The sequence below is a fragment of the Stomoxys calcitrans genome, chromosome 4 (genome assembly GCF_963082655.1).
Source record: "Stomoxys calcitrans chromosome 4, idStoCalc2.1, whole genome shotgun sequence".
Taxonomy (NCBI): domain Eukaryota; kingdom Metazoa; phylum Arthropoda; class Insecta; order Diptera; family Muscidae; genus Stomoxys; species Stomoxys calcitrans.
The window spans coordinates 35,260,485-35,287,031 of record NC_081555.1 but is presented as its reverse complement, the minus strand read 5'-3'; the positions used below and the strand labels follow the sequence as shown (position 1 = coordinate 35,287,031).

The 26,547-nt window shown below is 39.3% G+C and overlaps 5 protein-coding genes across 5 annotated transcripts in view; 2 read left to right on the top strand and 3 right to left on the bottom strand.

The window, feature by feature from the left end:
* LOC106084846 (midnolin homolog) overlaps positions 1-5,699 on the bottom strand; it is a 148,989-nt gene extending 143,290 nt beyond the window's left edge. Inside the window, exon 1 of the mRNA XM_059366476.1 lies at positions 3,782-5,699. Within this exon, the coding sequence (XP_059222459.1) occupies positions 3,782-4,659 (878 nt within the window). The 5' untranslated portion in view covers positions 4,660-5,699. The remainder of the gene's footprint in view (positions 1-3,781) is intronic.
* A 1,680-nt stretch (positions 5,700-7,379) lies between these two features.
* On the top strand, positions 7,380-9,327 carry LOC106089064 (cyclin-L1). The gene is made up of 3 exons (XM_013254821.2): positions 7,380-7,898; positions 7,954-8,817; positions 8,895-9,327. The coding sequence occupies exons 1-3, from the start codon at positions 7,435-7,437 to the stop codon at positions 9,100-9,102; spliced, it is 1,536 nt and encodes a 511-aa protein (XP_013110275.2). The 5' UTR covers positions 7,380-7,434; the 3' UTR covers positions 9,103-9,327.
* Positions 9,328-10,288: 961 nt separating this feature from the next.
* On the bottom strand, positions 10,289-11,310 carry LOC106089067 (tRNA (guanine-N(7)-)-methyltransferase). The gene is made up of 4 exons (XM_013254825.2): positions 11,140-11,310; positions 10,671-11,085; positions 10,503-10,604; positions 10,289-10,441 (listed from the first exon to the last, which is right to left on the bottom strand). The coding sequence occupies exons 1-4, from the start codon at positions 11,253-11,255 to the stop codon at positions 10,337-10,339; spliced, it is 738 nt and encodes a 245-aa protein (XP_013110279.2). The 5' UTR covers positions 11,256-11,310; the 3' UTR covers positions 10,289-10,336.
* A 516-nt stretch (positions 11,311-11,826) lies between these two features.
* On the top strand, positions 11,827-13,406 carry LOC106089065 (WD repeat-containing protein 18). The gene is made up of 2 exons (XM_013254823.2): positions 11,827-12,684; positions 12,744-13,406. Exons 1-2 carry the CDS (start codon positions 11,923-11,925, stop codon positions 13,293-13,295), a joined length of 1,314 nt encoding a protein of 437 aa, XP_013110277.2. The 5' UTR covers positions 11,827-11,922; the 3' UTR covers positions 13,296-13,406.
* On the bottom strand, positions 13,303-13,883 carry LOC106089066 (UPF0184 protein CG14818). Its single transcript, XM_013254824.2, has 2 exons — positions 13,753-13,883; positions 13,303-13,688 (listed from the first exon to the last, which is right to left on the bottom strand). The coding sequence occupies exons 1-2, from the start codon at positions 13,826-13,828 to the stop codon at positions 13,498-13,500; spliced, it is 267 nt and encodes an 88-aa protein (XP_013110278.1). The 5' UTR covers positions 13,829-13,883; the 3' UTR covers positions 13,303-13,497.
* Positions 13,884-26,547: the final 12,664 nt, after the last annotated feature.

The window sequence follows — 26,547 nt, the reverse complement described above, 5'->3', positions numbered from 1 at the left end:
CTGGTAACAGATACAAATATTGGGCTTAGGAAATAAAGCGAATAGTATGCTCTAGTACTACCGCAGCTCAGAGTTTAGCATTGTCCGCCTATGACGCTGATCGCCTGGATTCGAAACCTGGCGAGACCATCAGAAAAAACTTTCAGCGGTGGGAAAATCACCGCTTCTAATGCTGGCAACATTTGAGAGGTACTATGCCATGTAAAACTTCTCTCTAAAAAGGTGTCGCACTACGGCACGCCGTTCGGACTCGGCTATAAAAAGGAGGCCCCTTAACATTGAGCTTCAACTTGATCGGACTGCACTCATTGGTATGTGAGAAATTTGCTCCTGTTCCTTAGCCGAATGTTGTAATCTGTATCCTCTAGTAGCTGCGAATAGGTTACCACAGAACGGAAACCAGATGAAGGTATAGAATGATGACAGTATATTACTTATAACGGCATAAGTCAGCATAGTTGTAATGACAATATCACACAGATATAATGAGGTTAACAAAGCAGTTATCCCTCCAATAAACAACAAGATAGCAGGAGCCGTTAGGATGCCAGTTGAAATATTTATGAACGCCGGACGATACGCTAATGAGACTTATCAACTCGACAGCCCATTCAGGCTACAATGCATATGCGATGATTGCAAACTCAACATACCATGTATCGTATACAAAAAAGGCAACAAGACCGCATGTTTCAACTAAAGCTGAGAATGCAACTCTTGCGAAATTTTCAGCCAAGACATTTATGTCGCCACTGAAAAAAAGTTGTGTAGAATACAAGATGGCGACAAACATCAATTTATAATTTTGGGCGAATTTTAATCATTTTTGGCCAACAATGTACATATGTACTAAAATGAACTGTTTTTATTTGCTAATAAATTAATTTCATGTTGCATGTTGCATGAAACATAAAACATAAATTCTCAAGAAAAAAATTCTCCAATGACTATTATATCAATGTGAGTGAAGATGGATTCCGAATTTAACTAGTGGAGACACAAACCACATTTTTCAAGTCTTGTAGCGCATTTTCCCAAATATTTGATAGTTAGACGATTATTTGGAATATAGGCCTATTTGGATTAGAAACTAAACTTCATAAGCTGTCGTGTGAGATGGGTTTCAACGTATCTACTTTTTTTTCATTTTTGCACAGTGGTTGAACCACTTTTGAAATATTCTTTATCTTGTTACAGCATATTATTGATATTGAGGGAAAAAATTCCTTCCGGGGTGCTGGGATATGGCCAGTGGACTGGTGGTTTCCAATGTTACAGATATCCATCGGATATAAAGCGGTGCCGAGTCGCCGTCGTGGATGAAGATGCAAATTTGCCCATGAACATTTCATTAAGGTACAGGGACACCTCTTATTGATTAAGGGGATGATAACAGACAGAGTTTGAGTCTTACAAATCGACCGGACCAGATGGTATATCGCCTGTTATGCTACAAAAGGCGGTACCAGCTTAATGTGAGAGTTTTTAGGGCCTACGTTTTGCTTGGCTATGTGCCGACTGTGTGGCAAGAGTTTATGGTGGTTTTAATTTCCAAAGCAGTGAAACCCTGTCCAAGTACTATAGGCAAATCAATCTCTCGTTCTTTGACTTTAAGACAGTTGAGAGTCTTTTAGAGGCGTTAATCAGAGATCTTCTTTAAACCAAGCCGCTCCATGCCCAAGGACTATAGTCAAATCAATCTCTCGTTCTTTGACTTAAAGACAATTGAGAGCCTTTTGGAAGCGTTCATCAGCGATCTTCTTGACCCATCGGTGGTGAGCAAGTACCTGAATGCCTACACCAGGGATCATTTGATTGATAGCGCCCTTCACGGCGCGTTAGTTTACGTAGAGGAGAACATGGGGATAGGCGACTTTGCTTTGGCTGCCTTCTTGGATATAGAAGGAACTTTCACTAACGGTAAGTTGTCCATTCATGATTTTATGGCTTATATGACGGTCAGCCCTCTTTTGTTGATTTGGATTGATGCTATATGTTTCACTGCTCAAGGTTTCGATGAGGAAGATTTTATCCCCTCTCTTGTGGCTCTTGGTACTCAATGGGATTTTTAGGACCTTTGCGGATAAAAGAGTGAAGGTTGTCTATGCTGATGACGTTGTTATTACGGTTGGCAGTCGCTCTCTCTCTCTCTCTCAATCAATACAGAACTTCTTCAGTTTGCGTTGAGAAAGCTGTCAAGATTAGCGAAGGCCAATGGTCTTGGATTAAACACCAGAAAGACTGAGCTGGTACTGTCCATCAGAAGAAGGAGGTATGACGAGTTAAAGGGACCGGTTCTGGATTGAGTGGAGCTGCCACTCTCTCAGGAGGACAAATGCGCGGTCGTTAGTCGGAACCAGAAGTAGAACAGAAGAAGTAGATTTGAGGAGAAACTTTGGAGACTAAGAGCATTGGCTTGGGAAAAGCCTTCAGATAGCGCTGGGTCCCAGACCATCAAGGGCGGCGGGGTATGGCTGCCGAATTTGAGAGGTTTGGATTGCGAATAGATGTCGCAAATGTTATGGCAATGGGGATTAGTTTCTCTCTCTCTCTCTCTTTCATATCCATGGACACGTGATTTTGTCAAAGTACTCTATGTCTAATTTCGTTTGCACTTTCTTTTTTTCATTTCTTTCTACGACGAACTCAATGGACCAAGGGTCTTCGAGTGAAGCCGCTCGCAACAAAGGCTGCCAAGCTAGGGATCCCAAAGTCGATTTTCGACTAAACAATAACCGATTTTGTGTAAAAAGGTCGAAGTCGACTTTTAATGATTAAAAAGTCGAATAATCGATTTGGAAGTCGAATAGCTGAGAAGCCAAAATATGTTTTTAAATTTGAATAGTTTTTTATAAGGTTATTTGAACGGAAGTCAAAATTCGGTAATATCATTACATGGTTTAATCGATTTGATATACCGCTGACGAAGAGGTATTCTGATAGTTGTTGTTGTAGCAGTGTGTCCTTATAAGTGTAAGATTCAGCTTAATAGTTTTATGTTTATGGAAGCTGAGTCTTGGCACATATGTATTTTTTTAATCATTAAGCGATTATGTTACTCATCCCAGTCTATATTTCGATATCAGATTAAACATCATAAGCCTATAAAATGCGAATATGGTACATATGGGTCCAACTTTAGGTGTAGGTCCCACACTAATTACCCACAATTTTCTGCATTTTTGCTATGAAACCCACATTTTTGTTTCAATTTGTCTACAATTTGGCAAGCGACATTTTATCGGCATGGTAAAAGTTTATTCCAATCCATGGAAGAATCAAACTATATTTTATAGTAGCTTCCATATAAGAGTACATTTCACATATAAAGATTTTTGCATCGAATTTAGCAAAGTCCAAATGAAATTTTGAATAGATAGACTTCAATTTGGCGAAGACGGTCTGTTTTCATGTTTAATAGTGACGACAACATCAAAATTTGAGTATTCTAAATTTTTTAAAAATGGTCTTTGATAACGCCGAATACATAAAATCCGATCATTTTGTGTTTCTTTCTTAAAACTTTATGGAAAATCATTTCCTTTCTATTTTTCTTCACAGCACTACCTTAAGGCGAATACGAATGAGTTTCGAAAAAGAACTCCATTTACACTGTCTGATGAGCTAGCCAGTAATGGGACACTGATGGACGTGAGCCATGCTAACGAAATCACTGAACCCACCTCTGTGCGAATGGGGCACATACACAATTTGAATGAAAATATAACTTGAACTTGCATGGAATGTTTTTTTTTTTCTTTTTGTTTACTCTTATACTCACTTTTCTCGATGCAGCAAACATATGCGATCCTTGGCAACTTTAAGCTTCTTGGCTATAATCTTTTTTAAGTTTTCCACAGTGATTTGAGGATCTACTGAAACACTGAAATTGCCTCCGGTTGTTGTGCTAATATTAAGATTAATAGGCGCCATTTGTGTGGACGTCGGCGAAGATGTCGTTGGCGCAGGAGAGGATGTCGAAGTAATGGCAATAGTAGAGGCCGCAGATCCGACCCCATTAGAGGAAGCTAACGAAGTAGATGCGCTGTTGTTAGTGGCGTTGGTGGTGGTGGTAGTAGTGGTGGCGTTGGCAACGACGGCAGAAGTACAAGATTGATGACCCAAGGTGGTACTGCTATTGTTATGGGACAACGATGACGACGATGAGGCCGTGGAGTATGATGGAGCAGCAGTGGTGGTGGATGTTCCCTTCATGATGGTGCCATTGGAGGCTTTCAAATTGCCACTATTAGCAAAGGTTGCTGCTGATGATGTTGATGTTGCCGATGGACCACACCCAAGTGAATTAAGTTGATTTTTCGTTGAAGAACAACTATTGTTTTGATAATGCTTTTGCATGAATGCTGTCGTCGTCGCCTTGGACGCAGGCTGTTGATGGTGATTATGATGATAATGATGCTGTTGTAGCGTTGACTGTTGGTTGCCATCACTAGAATATGTTGTTGCTTGGCTACCATCATCATCAGCAGCAGTCTTGCTACAAGAATTCAGTACATGTTGTTGGGAAGTAGATGACGGGCCATCTCCACCTCCATTGTGGCCACTAGACTGCGTCGAGGGTGGCGACGACGGCGTCGTAATTGTTGTTGTTGGTGATGACGACGAACCACTACTATTAGAGTCTGTTGTTTTTTCCATGTTTTTATTTTTATTCTTTTTCGAAAAATTTTCACACTTTTATATATTCTAATCCTTTGGAAACAATTAATGCTACTGTAGTGTGCTCTGTTATCTTATTTTTTGCAATTGAAAGCTCATTTAATACAATTTTAGCTAAATATCACTTGCCACAATTAAATAATTTTAAAGCAACACTCAACACTGCTTTTGCGTTTTTCTTTTATTTTATTTTTTTTTAATTTTTTTTCATTTGGTTTGCATTGGTAGATAGATAGTGTTGGTGTTAGTGGTGGTGATGGTGGCGTACGTAATCAATCGATTTCCCCACACCTTACAATATGTTGCTTTTGTATTTTTCGTGTGTTTTTCAATACAAGCGAGTATTTTTGTTATTTTTGTATTTTGTAGTTCGATGGTGTACAAAAAATCCAGATAATACACCAGCAGCGGTAGTTGTTGTTAGTGGCAATGGTGGTGGTGAGAAGTTTTAGCAGCGGCAGCCAGCAGTTGGTGGTGTATTTTGAAGTTAACGGGGCATAGGCTCAATAGGAAAATAACAATAAGAAACCGCACAAAATCAACGCGACTACTACACTTTCATAATGCACAAACACACGCACACACACTTGAACACATGAACACAGCAGCAATTTACCAAGCTGGTGAAGAGAGCGCGCGTGAGAGTTGAAGTATCGTTCACCGACTGAGAGCAGATTTAAAAATGATTACGTCTGGTTTTCTTTTTGTTTTATTTCTTTCTTTATGAAACCAAAAAAAAACGATTGCAAAATTCCTAAAACACCTTTAACCTGATATGCACTTCAATTTTTTTTTGTAATTTTGTGTATCTTCCTTGTATATAAAGAACTCCTCCTTTTTTCTTTCTATTTTTTCTTAAACAAATTATGATGCTTTTTACAACACACTCTTCTGTTGTTGTTGCAAGTAATCCACATTGGGCTCAATCAGCCAATCAGCCAAAAAAAAGAAGCAAAAAGGTTCCACGGTGATTTTTACTTTAAAGCTTGAAATCTTCCCAACAACTGAGAAAAGAAAATTTTTAAGTGGTGCTATTTTCACTGTTAAAAACCGAGTACTATGTGTAAAAACAAGGACGGAAGTATGATTACACGAATATGACTATTGCTGTCTCTGTTTGATTTGCTTGTTTAGAATTTGAATGGATGGAGGAATGGCCGTTCACTACGACGAAAGTGGAATGGAGGAATGAAAAATTTTGCGATTTTGCACTACATTTTACAATTTGTGCGGACGTCTTTAGTTTGGATAGCGATAATCGATATCATGTCAAAATAGGCGAAGCCCGGGTTAGAATTTAAATTTGAAATAAACGGGATGGAAATTAAATTTTGAAATTTTGTAAAATAAATAAAAAAAACTAGCCATATTGGTTTTAAGATAGCGGTAATATGAAACTATATATGAAAATACAAGAAATGAAGTGGGGAAAACACCCATTCTCCTCTTAAATAAAATCAAAAAATGTGACAAAGGTTTGTTTGTGCGCTTCGCGATTCTCCTCATTGGAACCCAAATTCGACTTTCGACTAATCGATTAATTGTCTTTTTGAGTAAAAAAGTGAAGTTGACTTTTACTGCTCTTACACGACCATGATGTGCAGTCTAAAAGGGCCATTCCCTTTTAGACTGCACATCATGATCGTGCACTTCATGTGTACGTGTTGACTACAGCTTTTGGTAAAAACGGTCCATCATTTTTTTCTTTTCGTTCATTTTATTAATTTTTCCCATTTTATAACTTTATTTGGCACAGAACGTGTTTTGCAATATCTGTCAATTGAAGATTACACATTACACAGAAATATTGAAGGATTATTCTACGAAAAACAGTTCTGGGATATGTGTGGTACACCAAATTAAAGGTGTTTATCTATTGGTATACGCACTTGTTTGAACGAAGTCCATTTATGGCTTCCAGGCAGGATTTAGTGTCTTGCCCTCTAGTTTCAAAACAAAAATCTGATAGATTAGTTGAACAAAAACAGTTCTGGACTAAATGTGATATACCAATTTAAAGGTAGTGATCTTCCCTGTAAATTGGTGTAAGTATATTTTTGAACGAAGTCCGTTCTTAGGCTCCAGGCTGAAAGTACATAAATCATAGTTAAATTTTCTGGCGACCGAAGATTGCACCATATGATTTGTGGTTGTCGTACAAATGACAAATTGTTTCGCCATGGTTTACGGGTACGCAGCACAAACGAAATTTTCTTTGCGTAACAGGGTGACATAATAGGCTTTGGTGAATTTTTTCTTGCAACTACGAATGGATGTGTGTTTTACAGCTCCATGCAACATGAAATGAAGTTATTTGCAAATAAAAACGATTAATTATGGCGCATATGTACTTTATTAGCCACAAATGATTAAAATTCGTCCAAACTTATAAATCGATGTTTCTCGCCATCTTGTATTCTACGAAACAATTAAAGGTGATCTCATTTGTACAACAACCACATATCATATGATGCAATCGCCATCTTGTCATCAAGCTGATCAATGTTTTGCCAACACACACACAAAGATATTTAAATACTGTTAAAGCTGGCCGGTTGTTAACAGCTGTTCGCGTGAAACCACCTTTTAAATTCCGCCTTGAAGAAATGTAATAAAAAAATCATTCACACTTTCTAATCCGTTGAACCTACAGAGTGCTAAGCCGTCTCTGTATATAAGTCTATTGGCCGCCGTCACCGAATTATATGCGGCGCAGTGCTCTGATAGCGAGCGAAAGAGTGAACGAGTTTTGCTATGGTGGTGATTGGAAATCAAAAAGAATTACTTTATACAAAAACCATGGCAAATAGTAATGCCAATAATGATTCCCTTAATTCGAGTGAAACTAAACCCGCTTTCCCACGGCTCTACAATAAAATAGTGCTGACTTTAGAGAATAGCCTAATACCAGAGCCAAAACTTGATCAGACCCCATCACATTTGGATGGCTTGGATGCGGAAACTGAAAAGGATTTACGCATATTAGGTTGTGAGTTGATACAGACTGCGGGTATACTGCTGAAGCTGCCACAAGTGGCCATGGCCACCGGTCAAGTGATATTTCAGCGTTTCTTTTATTCCAAAAGTTTTGTGCGTCACAACATGGAGACTGTGGCCATGAGTTGTGTATGTTTGGCATCAAAAATCGAGGAGGCGCCACGAAGAATACGAGATGTCATTAATGTCTTTCATCATATCAAGCAAGTGAGGGCACAAAAGTAAGTAAATTCACTATACAAATTGCGTTAAAAATAACATATGTCCCATTTCCAGGGATATAACTCCCATGATTTTGGATCAATATTACACCAACCTCAAGACGCAAGTTATCAAGGCGGAACGGCGAGTGCTGAAAGAATTGGGCTTTTGTGTACATGTGAAACATCCACACAAACTAATTGTCATGTATCTGCAGGTATTAAAGTATGAAAAACATGAGCAGCTAATGCAGATGTCTTGGAATTTTATGAATGATTCTTTACGTACCGATGTTTTCATGCGCTACAATCCCGAAACTATAGCCTGTGCTTGCATTTATTTGAGTGCTAGAAAATTATCCATAGCATTACCTTCAGCGCCCAATGCCTGGTATGGGATTTTTCAAGTGACCGAAGAGGACATAATTGACATATGCTACCGTGTTATGGAATTATATACAAGGGGAAAACCTAATGTTGAAAAGTTAGAAGCGGCAGTGGAAGAGTTAAAGAAACGTTATATAGAATCGCGTAATAAGACAAAGGAAACTCATACACCACCCGCAGTTACTACAGTGGATCGTAACAATGGTTCGCATAATGCCTGGGGTGGCTTTATACAGCGCGCGGTACCTTTACCATTACCCAGCGAAAAATCTCCCAGCAAGGAATCTCGCTCACCGTCCAGATCACGTTCGCGAGATTCAAGGCGAACGCCCATATCAAGAACACGTTCCAGATCGAGAACTCGATCGCGTTCAGTTTCTCCAGCACGTTATAAGAAATCACGCAGGGATCGTGATCGAGGAAGAGACCGTGAACGTGAAAGAGAACGCGAAAGAGAGCGAGAACGCTCACCTCAACAATCGAAGGGCAAGAAGAAATCCCGCAACTATTCGCGTTCACCATCCAGTTCGCCACATTCCAAACATCGTAAAAGGTAAGGAGTATACAAATACAATATATGCATAATATGTACCTATAGACAACTCATGGGTTTTTTCTATTCCTTAACAGGAAATCTTCTAGAGATCGTCATAATGACAAATATAATCACGATAGACGTGATAAATACGATGATCGAGACAAACGACCCACCATGCATCATCACCACCACCATTCATCGTCCTCTTCCACCAGCAAGCATCATCATAGTAACTATAATTCATCGCATCGTGATTCTCACCGCGAGACTTCCAGAGATTCTAGAAATCGAAAGCGCTGACATGATCACTATCTGCGCACTATTGACGAACTGGTAGTTATCGATTAAGGGGTACATGAACATATTATTCTTAAATTATGTTACATATTGGGTTTTGTTTTCAATACAAGACCAGAAACTTATTAATATTAAACAAAATTTTACCAGCATCATTTATGTACATAAATTATTAAAGCAAATAAACGCTGCTTCCCTTCATCTTAAGCAAAGTATTGTGTTCCATAACCAACTGTAAGTTTATTATTAAAATTAATTTATCACAAATTTGATCTGAGCTCGAGAATCAGCGCTAGAAGGGACGCATCCTAACTTAGTTGCAGACTTCCTAGATGTAAACATTTAGGAACCCAGCACAGGAATGGAGAAACACAACACATTGCTACAACAATAGCAATCCCATGGGCCCATTTCTACTGATGAGTTGTGATAACGCTACTGAATCCCCTGTACGAGCACCTTGATACGGTAGTCGTTTCCTATAATGAAACGCGCAAATAGGGAGTGGGCTGATTATATACGATGGCCAAGTCCCTGCTCTCGACTTTTTTCCCAGAACTGGGCAGCCCTTATCCTGCAGCTAAGGAAGCATTGCAGTATCCGTAGCCTGCGGACGCGTCCAGTAGTTTTCAGCTGAAATTCTCTTGTCTTCTCTTTTCTTTCAACTGTCTGATGTCGAATACTTCCTGTACTCTTTTTTCTCTTCTGAATTGAACACAATAATAGAGCTCACATATAAACAATAATAGAGCTCACATTTTCATGTGGAGATGGCGATCCTCGTCAAGCTTCAGTAGATGAGCAAGCTCGTTCCGATCCAAAGAACCGATCGCCGCGAGAACAGAGTGGCCATTGGTTATTTAAAGGCGCCAATAACTCGCCTTGTCATATCGAGCATCATAGGCACTCAGTATTTGTGCAAGAGTCAGTGTCACCCGACCTCCCACTGAGACTCTACACTCGATACCGCTGATTGTCTGCGACTGCCGTTGCAGCTACTCCATATGGAGCATTCCACTATCCACAACCTGTGGACGCGCCTGGTAGCTCGCAGCTAAGCTTCTGGTGACAGCAAAGAACACCACAAAGATCGGACCTCAAAGTTCCAGCTTGTGTGGTGCACACAGCTATCCCTTGTTTTATAAATATACTTCACTTCATGATTTCTTAGAAATTGAAACAAGAAAAATAAAATTTGAGATTACATACTAAACTGAAGTCTTTAATGCACAAAATTTTAAAGTCTTCGAAATATAGCTAAGAAATGTGAACCCTTATTCCTTACAACTTTTGCACCTTCTTCACTGCTTTGATACAATTTTGGTGTAATGGGATCATTGGCCTGCAAGATTTACAAAAAATAAATTAAAAAAACTTGTGTATACAACACATTATGTACCAACCTCTTCTTCTGAGGAAATTCTTTCAAACAGCGGATGATCTTCCATGTGTTTAACAATCCATTTGTGCAAATCTTCCACATCGGTCATGGTATAAACTAAACCCTAAAATTTAAAAAAAGGATGTTATAAACTAATATCTTTTATAAGTGTATGCTTTCCAAAACTTACCCCCTTTCTAAGAACATAGGCATATTCTGACAACAAAGCCTGGTTAATAATACGCCACTTATGTTTGGCCTTTTTAAAATGTGGATCAGGATAAAGGAAGAACATCTTCTCTAGCTGATGTTTAACAAAATAATTTGGCAGGTACTTCATGGCATTTGTACGAATACAAGCGATATTGTTGTATTTACCAGGATTTTGGGAACGTAATGCCTTTATTCTATCCATGACATAGTCGGATACTTTCACGCGTATTTCCATGCCAATGGAAATGCGATCAGGGAACATTTCACCCAATGCCACTAAGAAGCCACCATAGCCGCAGCCTATATCAGCAAATTCTACAAGCTTCGTTGGACTACAGGAATCATAATTGGGATACAAAGTGCTCCAATCGACATCGGCCGGACGAGCTGGACTGTAGAGTAATTTGTATGAAAATTTATTTAACAAATTTGTTAGGTTAACTCACTAATCAAAACAATGATCTGCAATGGGATTTGAATGTGCCCTTTGGCGGTAGTATCTCTTTTGTGGGAGAGATAGGGCAGTAGTTTCATCTTCTTTGCTTGGAGCCATTGCTGCCATTGACCACGTTCGTAAACTTTCAAAAGGTGTTGTTGTGCTCTTTTTATTGAATGACTTCTTCTTATATGGTTCATTCACGTAGTGATGATAACACCATTTAGTTTACATATGGGGGCTTACATAATGCGGCAAAAGGTTGTTTTTAATTACAATTAAAATTCCATTAAATTATTAAAAGCATAAATAAAAATTACTTCTTTAGACAGTTTTTCCTTACTACATATGCAAATTTTGAGAATCTTACACGATTCATGATATTTTGGGAAATAAAGGAGAGTAAATTAAAATATTACCAAAATTGTGAAACAACAAATGTGAGCGGTGATTATCCTCTCCTTTTGCTGGCACACATGTGAGGTTTTTTGAGGTCAATAGTAAATAGCATATGGAACTATATTTTGGTGCTATCTAATCTCAAAATGGACTCATAGACAAATTTTAAAATTTGCTACGCGATAGATGCAGAGAAAATAAGTCAAAAACAAATATGGCAACACTTTTGTACAAACGCAGAAATTTTGTGTTATCACTTCACCTTGAATGCGTACATGTATAAGAAGAATAGCCAAAACAAACACACGTGTTCAAGCCAAAACGTTATTGAACCGGAGAGCGCTATATAAAGTATTTGTATTAAAAAAACCGTTAAAATCCATATCTTAAAGACATGTCTGGCAATAATATGCTAGAGGTTCTTTTTGTAAGCAATACAAATGACCATCAGTTATCCTGCTCTGTATGGGACTATCGCACCGGCACAAATCTAATGAACTACAAGGGTGGTGGAGGAGGAGCAGCAACACATACTCTATCCGTTGTACGTTCTGAATACTTGGTGGCAGGCAATCTCACTAAACCATTGCTGCATGTATGGCCCATAAATGCTCAGGAACAAATGACAGCCATACGTTTTGTGGTAGCTGGAGCCGTGAGTGCTCTGGCTTTATCACCCGATGCCACTTACATGGTGGCCGGCATACAGGAAACCCTGTATGTGTGGCATGTACTAACCGGTCGTATGATGAATACATTATCCAAGCATTATCAAACGGTAACCTGTGTAAAGTTTACTAGTGATGGCTCCCACTTTGTGAGTTGCGGCAAAGATGGTGCAGTGTTAGTGTGGAATCTTGCCAGAGTGGTGGCCCAGGAAGAAAATCTTGCACCACTTTATACATTCAATGATCATGGCCTGCCAGTGACCGATGTCTATGTGGGAACGGGGGGAATGAGAGCATATATGTTCACCGTATCTTTGGATCGTGCTTGCAAAATATATGACTTGAACAGTGGTGCACTGCTGCTGAGTGTTGTTTTCGCTGAAGGTTTGCAGAGTGTGGCGGTAAATGCCTTGGAGACACAAGTATTTGTGGGTACAAATGCTGGCAGCATTTTCGATTTCTTTACCAACGATGTTCCCAGAGTTAAGGTGAGTATTCAATTCAACAAACTGTTGCACTGTCACAAAGGTTCAACTTCTATTTTTAGGAATATCACTTTGAAGAGGCCCCCAAACAATTTGTTGGTCATACAAAACCTTGTACAGTTAATTGTTTGGCTTTGTCGGCCGACGGTAAAACTCTTGTATCAGGTGGAAGCGATAGTCATGTGCTGGTGTGGAATATTTCCAGTCGTCAATTGCTAAAAACCCTTACTTTTAAGGGTGCCATTACAAATTTGCACATCAAATTAACAAACCCTGCCATATTCAATCCTGAGCACAAACAGCCTCAAGTTTTTGCTGCCAATCTTAAACGTATGATTGATCCAGAAGGTGCCGAAGAAATGCCCATTGAGATTATGGTAGACAGCATTACATATGATGGGGAAAGCAATTATGTTACCACTAACTACAGTCCTGCCGATACCTGTTATAAACCACAATCCGTTGTTTGTGGATCTCTAAGCAATGCTTCGACGAAAAGCGAAGACTCTGAAGAACTCAAGAATTTGCGACAAGAAGTTGAAAGGCTGCGTCACATTAACAAGAAACTATTTGAAATTTCCAGCAAACAGTTGTTGCGCCAAAAAAGGAAATAATTTAAGATTACTTTGTTAAGTTAGTTTGTATGCCCGTGTACAAAACAATGACAGATCCAACTAAGTTACTTTATTTTACTGATTAGATAAATAAACGATATAATCACTAAACATCCGGTGTTTAATACTTCTTTTGCCGCCCTTGTCATATTTCTTTGTTTGCCCCTTTCCAACCATATGATGATTTGATATGGCAAATAAATCAGGTATCTTTCTTTTCCAAGTTTAAGTTATCGACGCCCGTGGCTGCATTTTCCATGGCAAGTTCTTGTCTTATTTCTCGATTGGAATGCAACAATTCCTTTAGCTGTTCAATAATGTCATCCGTACGCTGTTCAAAGAAGTCCAATGCGGAACTCAATTCATCTAGGCTGTTGTTGACAGCCTCCATTTCTAAACAAGCGAATGGAGAAAAGTGACTTTATTATAGACAATGGCATCTAAGGCTGTTCGTTACCTTGGATATCGTCTTCTCCGACATTTTTTTGTGGTTTCTCGGAAGGATCATCATTATTTCGGGGCGACATATTCATTTTTATTTATTTATTTTCCAGTCACCTGACTGATAATTTTTGGCATTAACCTACATTAATGCGCGCAACGTACATTTTGGCATTTAATCAAGTGTGTGCGACAGATGGTATGCGAGCATGCAGCTTCACCTGATAAAATTTGTGTAATAGGTGTTTTCACATAGGGGGATAGATTGTTTCATGTTATTGTAGTGGAAACGAATATCGGTCTGTTGGCGTACTTTCAAGTAATATTTTGCAGGAGAGTAAGAACAACATTTATTCTCGTTCGCTATTTATTTGAATAAAACTGCTGCTTTTCATACAACATCTGTTTGAACCTGCAAATTGCTGTCGGTAGAAACACAACCAGCAGAAATTCGCAAGCTCTCAATTACAATAATCTCGAAATTGTATTCGCTTTCACGTACTCTTCCGCTCTCTTCTGCTGGCAAATAAGGTACGCGAACCATTTCCAGTAAAAATTTGTTCAAATTTAAAAAAATTTTTGAGTACGCGAACACATAATAGGTTTGTTCGCGAACAGTAAAAATTTGCCAATAAAAATTTTGCAGGAGAGTAAGCACAGATTTTTTTCTTTTGCTATTTTTTTGAATTAAACAGTTGATTTTCATGAAATAGCTGTTCGATTTTGCAAATTTCTGGCGAGAAAAAGGCTCCAGTAAAAAGTTGGAAGTGGTATTCAGCCGCATAACAGCGTACCATAATTGACTGGTCAGCATCTAAGTCTAAAGATACTGCCAACGAAGACGGAGCTGGTGCCCTCAGAGATATATACTACCTGATTTTATACACCTACCTTTCGACGGGGCCACTTTTTTGCCTATTCCTCGATTTGAAACTGTCCTGGAAGAGAAATAGGCAGGAAAGAAGCTGGAAGGCACTGCTCCTCTCCTGCAGGAGGATATTCGGCAGGAAGTAGGGAATTAACCCGACGATTACCTATTGGAAGTAAAAGGTCTGGTATGATAAAAGTCTGTACATAGGAAAACTCTTATTGTGACATAACAAGTAAAACGGCGTTAAGTTCGGGCCGGGCCGAACATTGGATACCCACCACCTCGGGTTTATATGTAAACCACCTTTTGTCAAAATCCTGTGAAAATGCATACCTTATGCTTCATAGCAGCTATATCGAAATCCGATTCGGACCAAAAACTTATAAGTACAAGTCATTGTTCAAATGTGTATAACAAAATATTGGTCTTTTAAGTAGCTATATCTAAAAATAAACCGATCTGAACCATATACGACACGGATGTCGAAAAGCCTAATATAAGTCACAGTGTCAAATGTCAGTGAAATCTGATTTATGGGGCCAAGACTTTAAATTGAGATATCGGTCTATATGGCAGTTATATCCAAATCTGGACCGATTTAGTTAAAAATGCAGAAAAATGTCGAAGAGCCTAACACAACTCACGGTCCCAAATTTCGGCGGAATCGGACAACAAGTGCGCCTTTTATGGCCCCAAAACCTATATGGAAGCTATATTCAAATCTGGACCGATCTGTGCCAAATTGAAGAAGAATGCCGAAGGGTCTAACACAACTCACTGTCTCAAATTTTGGCAAAATCGGACAATAAATGCGCCTTTTATTGGCCCAAGACCTTAAATCGAGAGATCGGTCTATATGGCAGCAAATTGAAGAAGGATGTCGAAATTTCAGCAAAATCGGATAATAAATGTGGCTTTTATAGGCCTAAGACCCTAAATCGGCGGATCGGTCTATATGGGGGCTATATCAAGATATAGTCCATCTTCGAACTTAACCTGCTTATGGAAAAAAAAAGAATCTGTGCAAAGTTTCAGCTCAATATCTCTATGTTTAAAGACTGTAGCTTGTTCTCAACAAAAAGACGGACAGACGGACGGTCATGGCTAGATCGTCTTAGATTTTTACGTTAATCAAGAATATACATACAAGTAGCAGTGATCCTATTGAAGAACAACAAGGCAGCAGAAGCCGATGGGTTTCCGATTAACTATTTAAGACCGGAGTCTACCCGCTGATAAGGCGTATGCATCAGCTTGTCTGCGCAATATGGATAGAAGAACTTATAGCCGATGATTGGAACCTCAGCATACAATGTCCCGTACTCAACAAAGAAGACAAAACGGAATGTGCCAACTACAGAGGAATCAGTCTCCTACCCATCGCATACAAGATCTCTCGAGCGTACTGTGTGAAAGATTAAAACCTAAAGTCAATGAGATATTTGGGCCCTATCAATTCGGTTTTGAAAATTTTTGTCCATGAACATTGCACTAAGGTACAGGGGTAAACTTCTCACATATCAATGAGTGCAGTCCGATTCAAGTTTAAACTCAATGATAAGGGGACTCCTTTTTATAGCCGAGTCCGAACGGCGTGCCTCAGTGCGACACCTCTTTGGAGAGAAGTTTTACATGGCATAGTACCTCACCAATGTTGCCACATTAGGAAGGGAAAACCACCGCTGAAAAGTTTTTCTGGTGGTCTCGCCAGGATTCGAACCCAGGCGTTCAGCGTCATAGGCGGACATGCTAACCTCTGCGCCACTGTCGCCTCCTTTCAATGCGGCTTTAGACCTTGTAAATCCACAGATGGTGCATAATGATCCCGTAGTGAAAATAGGATACTAAATTTTTTGATATCTGAAGGGGGGCGGCTCTTCCCCTTTTCCCAAATTTTCAGAAGCGCCGGATCTCGGAGATGGGTGGTGCGATTTACATGCTAACCTCTGTGCTACGGTGGCCTCCCTTCAATGTGGCTTTAGACCTGGCAAATCCACAGATGGTGCATAAAGATCCCGTGGTGAAAATAGGGTACTACATTTTTTGATATCTGAAGAAGGGCTGACCCTTCCCTTTACCCTAATTTTCAGAAACGCCGGATCTCGGAGATGGGTGGTGCGATTTAAGCGAAATTTTATGTGCTCTCTTTTAGTAATTTAGATCGGACATGTTTACCGACCATGGCAATATGGGGCTCAAACAAAAGGTATTTGGGAGTAGTGTACGAAATTGATATCGAAATGTGGGATATCAATTCCTTCCCCAAAACACAGCCAAATAAAAGAACCTTGGGAATGGAATACGAATCTGATATCCAAAGTGGGACCAAGTGTTTACGAGACGCCTCATCCCATAAACCAATGGCAATATTGGGTTTAACTAAGTGGTATTTGAGAGTAGACCACGATGCTGACGGCTTCTCTGGGTTAAGTGCCTAGGGGACCACCCCACCCCGAAAACACTCCTTAATCGGACATACATATTTACCGACCATGGCAATATGGGACCCAAATAAAAGGTATTTGGGACCCCCAAGTTTCTGGTGGTCAACACCACCCACTATCCCACAAACCACCAACCCGGGGGCCTTCCCACTCCAAAAATACACGAAACAAATAAAATCGTGCTAAGTTCGGCCGGGCCAAATCTTATATACCCTCCTCCATGGATCCCTTTTGTCGAGCTCTTTCCACGGTATCTCTTTTAAGACAAACAAAGGATAAAAGAATATCGAATATTGGAGACCATAGTAGAAGTAATTGTGTAAAATTTCAGGTAAATCTAGTAAGAATTGCGTCCTTAAGGGGCTGAAGAAGTAAAATATCGGGAGACCGGTTTATAGGGGAGCTGTATTAGACTATAAACCGATTCATGCCATATTCGACACGTATGTTAAAGTTCATGGGAGAAGCCGTTGGGAGAAGCCGTTATCCAAATCGGATAATATTTGCGCCTTTTAGAGGCTCAAGAAGTCAAGACCCCAGATCGGTTTATATGGCAGCTATATCAGGTTATGGATCGATTTATACCATATTCACCACAGTTGTTGGAAGTCATAATAAAACACTTAATGCAAAATTTCAGCCAAATCGGATAAGAATTGTGCCCTCTAGCCGCTCAAGAAGTCAAGATCCCAGATCGGTTTATGTGGCTGCTATATCAGGTTATGGATTGATTTGAACTATTCTTAACACACCTAACGCCATATTCGACACGTATGTTAATGGTCATGGGAGAAGCCATTGTACAAAATGTCAGCCAAATCGGCGCCTTTTAGAGGCTCAAGAAGTCAAGACCCCAGATCGGTTTATATGGCTGCTACATCAGGTTATGGATCGATTTGAACTATTCTTAACATACCTAATGCCATATTCAACACGTATGTTAAAGGTCATTGGAGAAGCCGTTGTACAAAATTTTAGCCAAATCGGATAATACTCGCGCCTTTAAGAGGCTCAAGAAGTCAAGACCCCAAATAGGTTTATATGGCTGCTATATCAAGTTATGGACCGATTTAGACCATACTCAGAACAGTTGTTGGAAGTTAAAATAAAATACCTCATGTAAATTCATCCCAGTCTGATAATAATTGCGTCCTCTAGTGACTCAAGAAGTCAAGACCCCAGATCGGTTTATATGGCTGCTATATCAGGTTATGGATCGATTCTTAGCACAGTTGTTGAAAGTCATAACAAAACATCTCATGCAAAATTTCAGCCAAATCGCATAGGAATTGCACACTCTAGCGGTTCAAGAAGTCAAGACCCCAGATAGGTTTATATGGCAGCAATATTAAGTTATGGACCGATTTAGACCATACTCAGCACAGTTGTTGGAAGTCATAATAACTCACCTCATGTAAAATTTCAGTCAAATCGGATAAGAATTGTGCCCTCTAGCGGCTCACGAAGTCAAGACCCCAGATCGGTTTATATGGCTGCTATATCAAGTTATGAACCGATTTGAACTATTCTTAACACAGTTATTGAAAGCCATAATAAAACACCTCATGCAAAATTTCAGCCAAATCGCATAGGAGTTGGGCACTCTAGACGCTCAAGAAGTCAAGATCCCAGATCAGTTTATATGGCAGCTATATCACAACGTGGACCGATATAGCCTATTTACAATCCCAATTGACCTACACTAGTATTTGTGCAAAATTTCAAGCGGCTAGCTTTGCTTCTTCGAAAGTTAGCGTGCTTTCGACAGACAGAAGGACGGACGGGGTCTTAGACGAATATTTCGAGGAGTTATAAACAGAATGACGAAATTAGTATACCCCCATTCTATGGTGGGGGGTAAAAAAGAGTATTGGCAACAAATAAAGGGGGCTAGGGATTTTCTGGGGGCGGCTAAGCCTCACTCAGAATCACCCCTAGCTACGCCAATGATTTCTGATGGTCAAGCTGCTAGCTTTGCTCCTTCGAAAGTTAGCGTGCTTTCGACAGACAGAAGGACGGACAGACGGACTGACGGACGGGGTCTTAGACGAATATTTCGAGGAGTTACAAACAGAATGACGAAATTAGTATACCTTCATCCTATGGTGGAGGGCATATAAAGAGTATCGGCGCCAAATAAAGGGGGCTACAGATTCTCTGGGGGCGGCTAAGCCTCACCCACCCCTAGCTACGTCAATGAGCAAGGGAAAGCCGTTACAACGTTCGTTTGGAATTGGACGTTAAACTAGACTAGAACCAAATCAGAGTCATAGAATGGAAGAGGATTACTCTGTGAAAATCAAAGTTTTCGTTTGTTTTTTGTGCCAGAGCTCCAGGATCCCGGGGGCCATCGTAGCGCAGAGGTTTTGCATGTCCGCATATGACGCTGAATGCCTGGGTTCGAATCCTGGCGAGAACATTAGAAAAAAATTTCAGCGGTGGTTTTCCCCTCCTAATGCTGGCAACATTTGTGAGGTACTATGCCATGTAAAACTTCTCTCCAAAGAGGTGTCGCACAGCGGCATGCCGTTCGGACTCGGCTTTAAAAAGGAGGCCCCTTATCATTGAGCTTAAACTTGAATCGGTTTGCACTCATTGATATGTGAAAGGTTTGCGCCTGTTCCTCAATGAAATGTTCATGGGTAAAATTTGCATTTGCATTTTGCTCCAGGTTCCCAGGGATTGTGTTTCCAAATGGGTCTTGGGTCCAGAATTTAGGTACCTTTCTGGGGTTTGGTCGACTTACCTTTGACAATACTACAAAACTTCACTGGATAAAAATAAAAACATTCGTTTTTTTTTATTTTTTGTGTAAATTTTTCTTTTTTTCTTGTTGTTGTTTGTTTTATTATTTTTTTCTGTTTTTTTTTCATAATTTATTTAATGAAACTAATTTTGTTTTAAATAAACATAATAATATAATTACACCTAATGCTTTTTTTTTGGGTTTTTTCTTCAAATTTTCATTTTTATTGAATTTTCTCATACGTTTTCCCATTAGTTTATTGGGGTTATTCTTCGATTTTCTTTTGGGAGTAAGAGAGAGGGAAAGAGAGAGAGAGAGGGGAGAAGTTAATCGTATAATTTTTGTTTCACGGGATTTTTCGGATTTAAGAACATAATTTGAATTCGTTTCATTTTGAATGCTATACAAAGCCGTTGGTTGGTTGATTTTTTTTTATTTTGTGTTTTTTTTTAATTTAGTCTTCTTCTACTTCCGGTTTCATTTAATTACAATTTTAATTTTTTTGTGTTTTGTTTTTGTTTGTTTCTTTGCTTTGTGTGTGAAGATATTTGTTTTTAGTAATAATAACCATAACAATTAATTTAACTAATAATTTCAAATAGCTTTTGTTTTTGTTTAGTGTTGTTAATTGTTTTTGTTGTAATTTCGTATTGTTTACAGTATCTTTTTTTTTCATTATTGTAGTATTTTTGTGTGTGTGTGTTGTTTAGATGATGTTAAGTTTATATAAGTGTTGGTATTTTGGGTATTTGTTTTTGTTTCTTCTTTGCTTCTTCTTGTTTTTCTTCTTCTTCTTCTTTATTTATTTTAAATTTTTAACAGTTTCAAATGGTTGGATCTTCATACATTTTGAGTGGAGATGTATCTATGCAAGTGAATTTTGTGTATCTTCTGTGATATATGACATGTTTGCTTGAGACTGTTATATATATGTCAGTATGTATATGTGTATATCTATATATATATAAAATTGTTTTGTGTGGAGAGTGAAAAATGAAAAACAATTTAAATGGTTTCTAATAGTGTGAATATGTTTTAGGAGCTTGTTTTTCTCCATCGAATCATTAGAATTATGGAAAAGCATAATTTGGAAGGTCCTGCACAGAAAAAAAATGTTCATGATTTTAATGATATTGTGAACAATATTTTATTACCTTCCAATGAAACTTGTTCTGGCATTTATTAAACAAAAATACAACAAATTTGACCATGAACATTCCAATAAGGAACAGGGGCAAACTTCTCACATATCACTGAGAGTTGTCCGCTTGAACTTTAAGCTCAATAAAAAGGGACCTCCTCTTTATACCCAAGTCCGAACGACGTGACACAGTGTAACACCTCTTTGTACCTCACAAATGTCGCCAGCATTTGAAGCGGATAATCACCGATGAACGTTTTATACCCTCCACCATAGGATGGGGGTATACTATTGTCAACGCCGACTATATGAAAAATCCGCAATTACTTTTTGGGCAACCCAATAATTTCGTCATTCTTTTTGTAACTACTCGAAATATTCGTCTGAGACCCCATAAAGTATATATATTCTTGATCGTCGCGACATTTTATGTCGATCTAGCCATGTCCGTCCGTTTGTCCGTCTGTCTGTCGAAAGCACGCTTACTTCCGAAGGAGTAAAGCTAGCCGCTTGAAATTTTGCACAAATACTTCTTCTTATTAGTGTAGGTCCGTTGGTATTGTAAATGGACCATATCGGTCCATGTTTTGATATAGCTGCCATAAAAACCGATCATGGGTCTTGACTTCCTGAGCCTCTAGAGGGCGCAATTCTTATCCGATTGGAATGAAATTTTGCACATAGTATTTTAGTATCACTTCTAACAACTGTGCTAAGTATGGATCAAATCGGTCCATAACTTGGAATAGCTGCCATATAAACCCATCATGGGTCTTGACTTCCTGATCCTCTAGAGGGCGCAATTCTTATCCGATTGGAATGAAATTATGCACCACGTGTTTTATTATGACTTCCAACAACTGCGCTGAATATGGTCTAAATCGGTCTATAACTTTATATAGCTGTCATATAAACAGATCTTGGGTATTGACTTCTTGAGCCTCTAGACAGCGCAATTCTTATCCGATTGGAATGAAATATTGCATGAGGTGTTTTATTATCACTTCCAACAACTATGCTGAGTATGGTCTAAATCGGTCCATAACCTGATATAGCAGTCATATAAACCGATCTGGGATCTTGACTTCTTGAGCCCCTAAAAGACTCAAGTATTATTCGATTTGGCAAAATCGGCTTGTACAACGGCTTCTCCCATAAACTTTAACATACGTGTCGAATATGGCATTAGGTGTGTTGAGAATAGTTCAAATCGGCCCATATCTTGATATAGCTGCCATATAAACCGATCTTGCCTTCTTGAGCCACTAGAGGTCAGAATTCTTATCAGATTTGGCTGAAATTTTATATGAGATGTTTTATTATGACTTCCAACAACTGTGCTGAGTATGGTTTAAATCGATCCCTAAGTATTTTGTTATGATATCCAACAACTGTGCCAAGTATGGTTCAAATTGGTTCATAACCTAATATAGCTGTCATATAAACAGATCTGGGATCTTGACTTCTTGAGCCTCTAGAGGTCACAATTATTATCCGGTTTGCCTGAAAATGTACGACAGATCCTCTCATGACCATCAACATACGTGTTTATTATGGTCTGAATCGGTCTATAGCCCGATACAGCTCCCATATAAATCGCAAAGGGCGCAATTCTTATTCGAATTGGCTGACATTTTACACAGGTCTCCAACATATAATTTAATTGTGGTCTAAACCGGATCATATCTTGATATCGCTCTAATAGCAAAGCAAATCTTTTCTTATATCATTTTTTGCCAAAGAAGAGATGCCGGGAAAAGAACTCGACAAATGCGCTCCATGGTGGAGGGTATATAATATTCGGCCCGGCCGAATTTAGCACGCTTTTACTTGTTTTGTGATGTTCTTGCTAGGATTTGAACCCAGACGGCAAACTTCTCACATATCACTGTGTGTTGTCCGATTCAAGTTTAAGCTCAATCATAAGGGACCTCCTATAGGCGATTTCGAACGGCATGCCGCAGTACAACACCTCTTTGGGGAAAAGTTTCTACACTCCATTGTACCTCACAAATGTCGCCAGCATTAAAAGGGGATAATAACCTTTGAACCTTTTTTTATGATGTTCTCGTTAGGATTTGAACCCAGACATTTAGCGTCACAGGCTAATCTCTGCGCATTTATGAAACATGTTTCATAAAACTCAAACATATGGGATTAATGAAACCTGATCATAACATTTATGAAAATCAAACATATGATTTATGAAAAGTTTATATATGTTATGAAAAGTTATAAATATTATGAAAATTTTCCTTACATGTATGAAACAAAATTTCATTTAAAAATTTATTATGAAATTATCATTTCAGCAGTAGCATTTATATCGTCACATGTTAATCTCTGTGCATTTATGAAACATGTTTCATAAAACTCAAACATATGGGATTAATGAATCATGATCATAACATTTATAAAAATCAAACTTATGATTTATGAAAAGTTTATATATGTTATGAAAAGTTATAAATATTATGAAAAATTTCCTTATATGTATGAAACAACATTTCATTTAAAAATTTCATATCAACTTTTTTTATGAACAATCATAGTCTTCAATTTTGTTCATAAAAACATTTCGTGATATTTATGATTTATCATTAATATAATGAACATTTTCATAATATTTATGAACAACAGGTTATAAAATCCGATCATGACATTTATGACAACAAATCTCTCTAGGTTTGGATGGTTGATTAATGATTTCTAGGAAAATATCAGTTTAATAAGTATAGCGGTTAACTGATACTCAGAACGCTCTGAAGACATTCCAATCAAGTAACATAGGTGTAAGATCTGGATCTATAACAGAAATTAAGCTAACAAGAAGTGGATGAAAACCCCAAGAAACTTCAAGGGAAAGATCAAGTAGAGCATGCCTTCTCCTCTACTTTAGAATATAGCCATTAACAATATATTATTGTCTCTGGAAGAAAAAGGTGTAAAAGTGGTCGCGTATGCTGATGACGGGGCAATTGAGGTTAGGGGAAGTTTCCCAGCACTCTAAGAGATATACTTCAGGAAGCTCTACGTGCAACAGCAAAGTAGGCTGCCGAAAGTGGTCTGGTTATAAATCCGTGCAAGACATAAGTAGTTCTTTTCAGCAGGAGATACTAGTAGTCTACAGTGACACCTGTCTCTTTGGGTGGAGTGAATGTTCCATTTATAGAAACCAGCAAAATACCTGGGTGTTTTGCTGTACAGGAAACTGAACTTCAAATCCAACATTTTAGAAAAGGCATTCTTGCCCTATACACCAGCTAGAGAGCTATTGGCAAAAGTTGGGGATTTTAACCGCGTGTCATGCATTTGGTATATACTGCAGTTGTCCGACCTATTATGCTATATGGTGTTGTGGTCTGGTGGACGGCGCTTCAAAAATCCACCTACTACTCAATACGTAACCGGATCCAAAGGATGGCTTGTTTGTGCATCACAGACGCACTGAGGACGACACCATCTGATGCACTGAATTTAATGCTACACCTCATGCCTCTGGACATTGTGGCTAGACAAATTGCAGTGACCACTGCCGTGAGGTTAAGGGAGCTTTCTCATTGGTCATGTGTCGGCTACGGACACTGTGTTATACTTGATACAATATACGATGTTCCAGGGATATCGAAGGGGCTACCCGTCCACTGCAGTGTGTATTACACTCCAGGGACACTGGAATCTTTGGATATGCCTCTAGCGACATGTAAGCTAAGTTTTTAGGACCAGGCCCGAAGGGCAACGAATGATAGATGGTCACAAAGAGGGGTGCGAGCATTCCAAAACTATATGGCCTAATCTAGACTTGAAGAGGTCTACTGCTTTGCTGTCATTGGCTAGAACAGGCGTCTCAGTCATTGTGTCCGTCATGACAGGTCACTGTCTAATCGGAAAACATGCTGACAGACTGAAGGTTGCCAGCAACGACTTTTGCAGAAGCTATAGGGACATCGAGGAAGAAGAGACTAGAGAACACCTTCTGTGTGTGTGTCCCGCACTAGCAGTTAGAAGGAGTTCCACTTTAGGTTCTCATTTCTTTGAGAACCTGTCTGATTTAGCGGATGTGAACATTCGCAAGTTACAAGAAGGGGTTAATTTCTTCCTTACATTCCAAGCCCGTTCGTGATGGGGATTTTACTGTCTGTAAAGATGTCCACACTCGACGTCTTCGCGTTAACACCATATCACATCACACATTCCGTGTTCGCTCAGAGAAGTCGGAAGCGATCTCAGTCCTAGATCCTCAATGTAGACCCCTAGCTATAATCCATCCAGAGCATGAACTTCGAGATGTAGCATGAAAACAAGAGTTCCATCAATCCATGACTGTGCCGCTGCCAGCATTGCCTTGCCCTCGATCTCAAATTTTGCTTCAAGTATCCGACCAAAATTTCTTCCACCTCATCTAGGTCTCCTTTCGGCGCCTATATTTCCTTTATCCATTCTCCCATTGCTTAATGTCTCATTGCCAAGCCAGAGTGGCCGCCTAACAATTTGATGGATCGGATATGGTCCTCATGAGGATGAGGATGGTTCTCATCGCCCCGCAAAGGACTGGTTGGTCTTTCATGGCTTACCACTTGCGATTCACAAGATGGGGTTTTGGTCTCATAACGAGAAAGTAGAAGTGGAAGTACAAATGCGCCTAGACGACATACTGGTAAAGACCAAGAGATCTGTCATAATCCGACTGGATACAAAGCTAACCTATGCAAATGAAATCCGGCATTCCAGGACGAAGGCCGCTACAGCAGCAACTTGGAAGACTGACGGCAAACATCGGTAGGTCAATTGCAAGCAAGACTAGGCTATTCATGGAGACATGCAATTGCATTCTCCTATATGGGAACGAAATAAGGGGCTGGACACTGCAGACACCATTCCGAGCGAAACCCGCTGTCTTGGTACAGAGAACAGCGGCTCTTAGGGTTATGTCATTTTACCGGACAGCGGTGTAGCTCGCAGCATGATCGACCTGCATGCCATAGAGAGGGCCAGGTTCTAGAAAGTGAGGCCGTGTTGAATTTTGGATGCCAATCACCTCGAATATATATCATAACCATATTTCGTCTAAATCTGGTGAAAAATCACAGCGGGAATCAAGGCGGGGAATTTGAGGCTTAGCTTGGCTTTCAGGTTAGAACTTGCGTTTCACGGTAAATACATGACACATGGGAGTGTCTTATATATTTTATGCGGTACTTCAGTAGGAATACTTGAAGACGGCAGAAACATCCCTTCTCAAATTTTTAGAAGTTACAAAGCAATCCTCTTGGACTCTTAATTTTAGAAGAAATACAGTCGTTCTATTGAAAGGCATTGAAGCGCTGTTATTAGACCTGATTTAAATAGGCTTTACAAGTTTTCCCGCTGGGATGTACTGATTATTACCCCTTTTTACCTATATCGAAATATGGACCGATCAGTACCAAACTCGGTTCAGACAGGCAATAAATGGGCTTTTTATAGATTCAAGATCTTAAATCGGTAGTACGGTCTATATGGCAGTTATGGCCAGATCGTGCAGGGATCCAGATCGTGAGAAGATCAGGATCCCACCATCAGGTCAGAACCTTGAAGTCGAGAGCGAGGCATTGCTGCCATCAACACAG

Bases quoted from the DNA above. Each gene is read 5' to 3' on its own strand.
- LOC106089066 (XM_013254824.2), bottom strand. From the start codon at position 13,828: ATGAATATGTCGCCCCGAAATAATGATGATCCTTCCGAGAAACCACAA. The intron at 13,689-13,752 runs GTAACGAACAGC...TCGCTTGTTTAG, and splicing joins CGGAGAAGACGATATCCAAG to AAATGGAGGCTGTCAACAAC.
- LOC106089065 (XM_013254823.2), top strand. From the start codon at position 11,923: ATGTCTGGCAATAATATGCTAGAGGTTCTTTTTGTAAGCAATACAAAT. The intron at 12,685-12,743 runs GTGAGTATTCAA...TTCTATTTTTAG, and splicing joins ACGATGTTCCCAGAGTTAAG to GAATATCACTTTGAAGAGGC.
- LOC106089064 (XM_013254821.2), top strand. From the start codon at position 7,435: ATGGTGGTGATTGGAAATCAAAAAGAATTACTTTATACAAAAACCATG. The intron at 7,899-7,953 runs GTAAGTAAATTC...TCCCATTTCCAG, and splicing joins AAGCAAGTGAGGGCACAAAA to GGATATAACTCCCATGATTT. The intron at 8,818-8,894 runs GTAAGGAGTATA...ATTCCTTAACAG, and splicing joins CATTCCAAACATCGTAAAAG to GAAATCTTCTAGAGATCGTC.
- LOC106089067 (XM_013254825.2), bottom strand. From the start codon at position 11,255: ATGGCAGCAATGGCTCCAAGCAAAGAAGATGAAACTACTGCCCTATCT. The intron at 10,605-10,670 runs GTAAGTTTTGGA...TTTAAATTTTAG, and splicing joins CCTATGTTCTTAGAAAGGGG to GGTTTAGTTTATACCATGAC. The intron at 10,442-10,502 runs GTTGGTACATAA...TAAATCTTGCAG, and splicing joins GAATTTCCTCAGAAGAAGAG to GCCAATGATCCCATTACACC.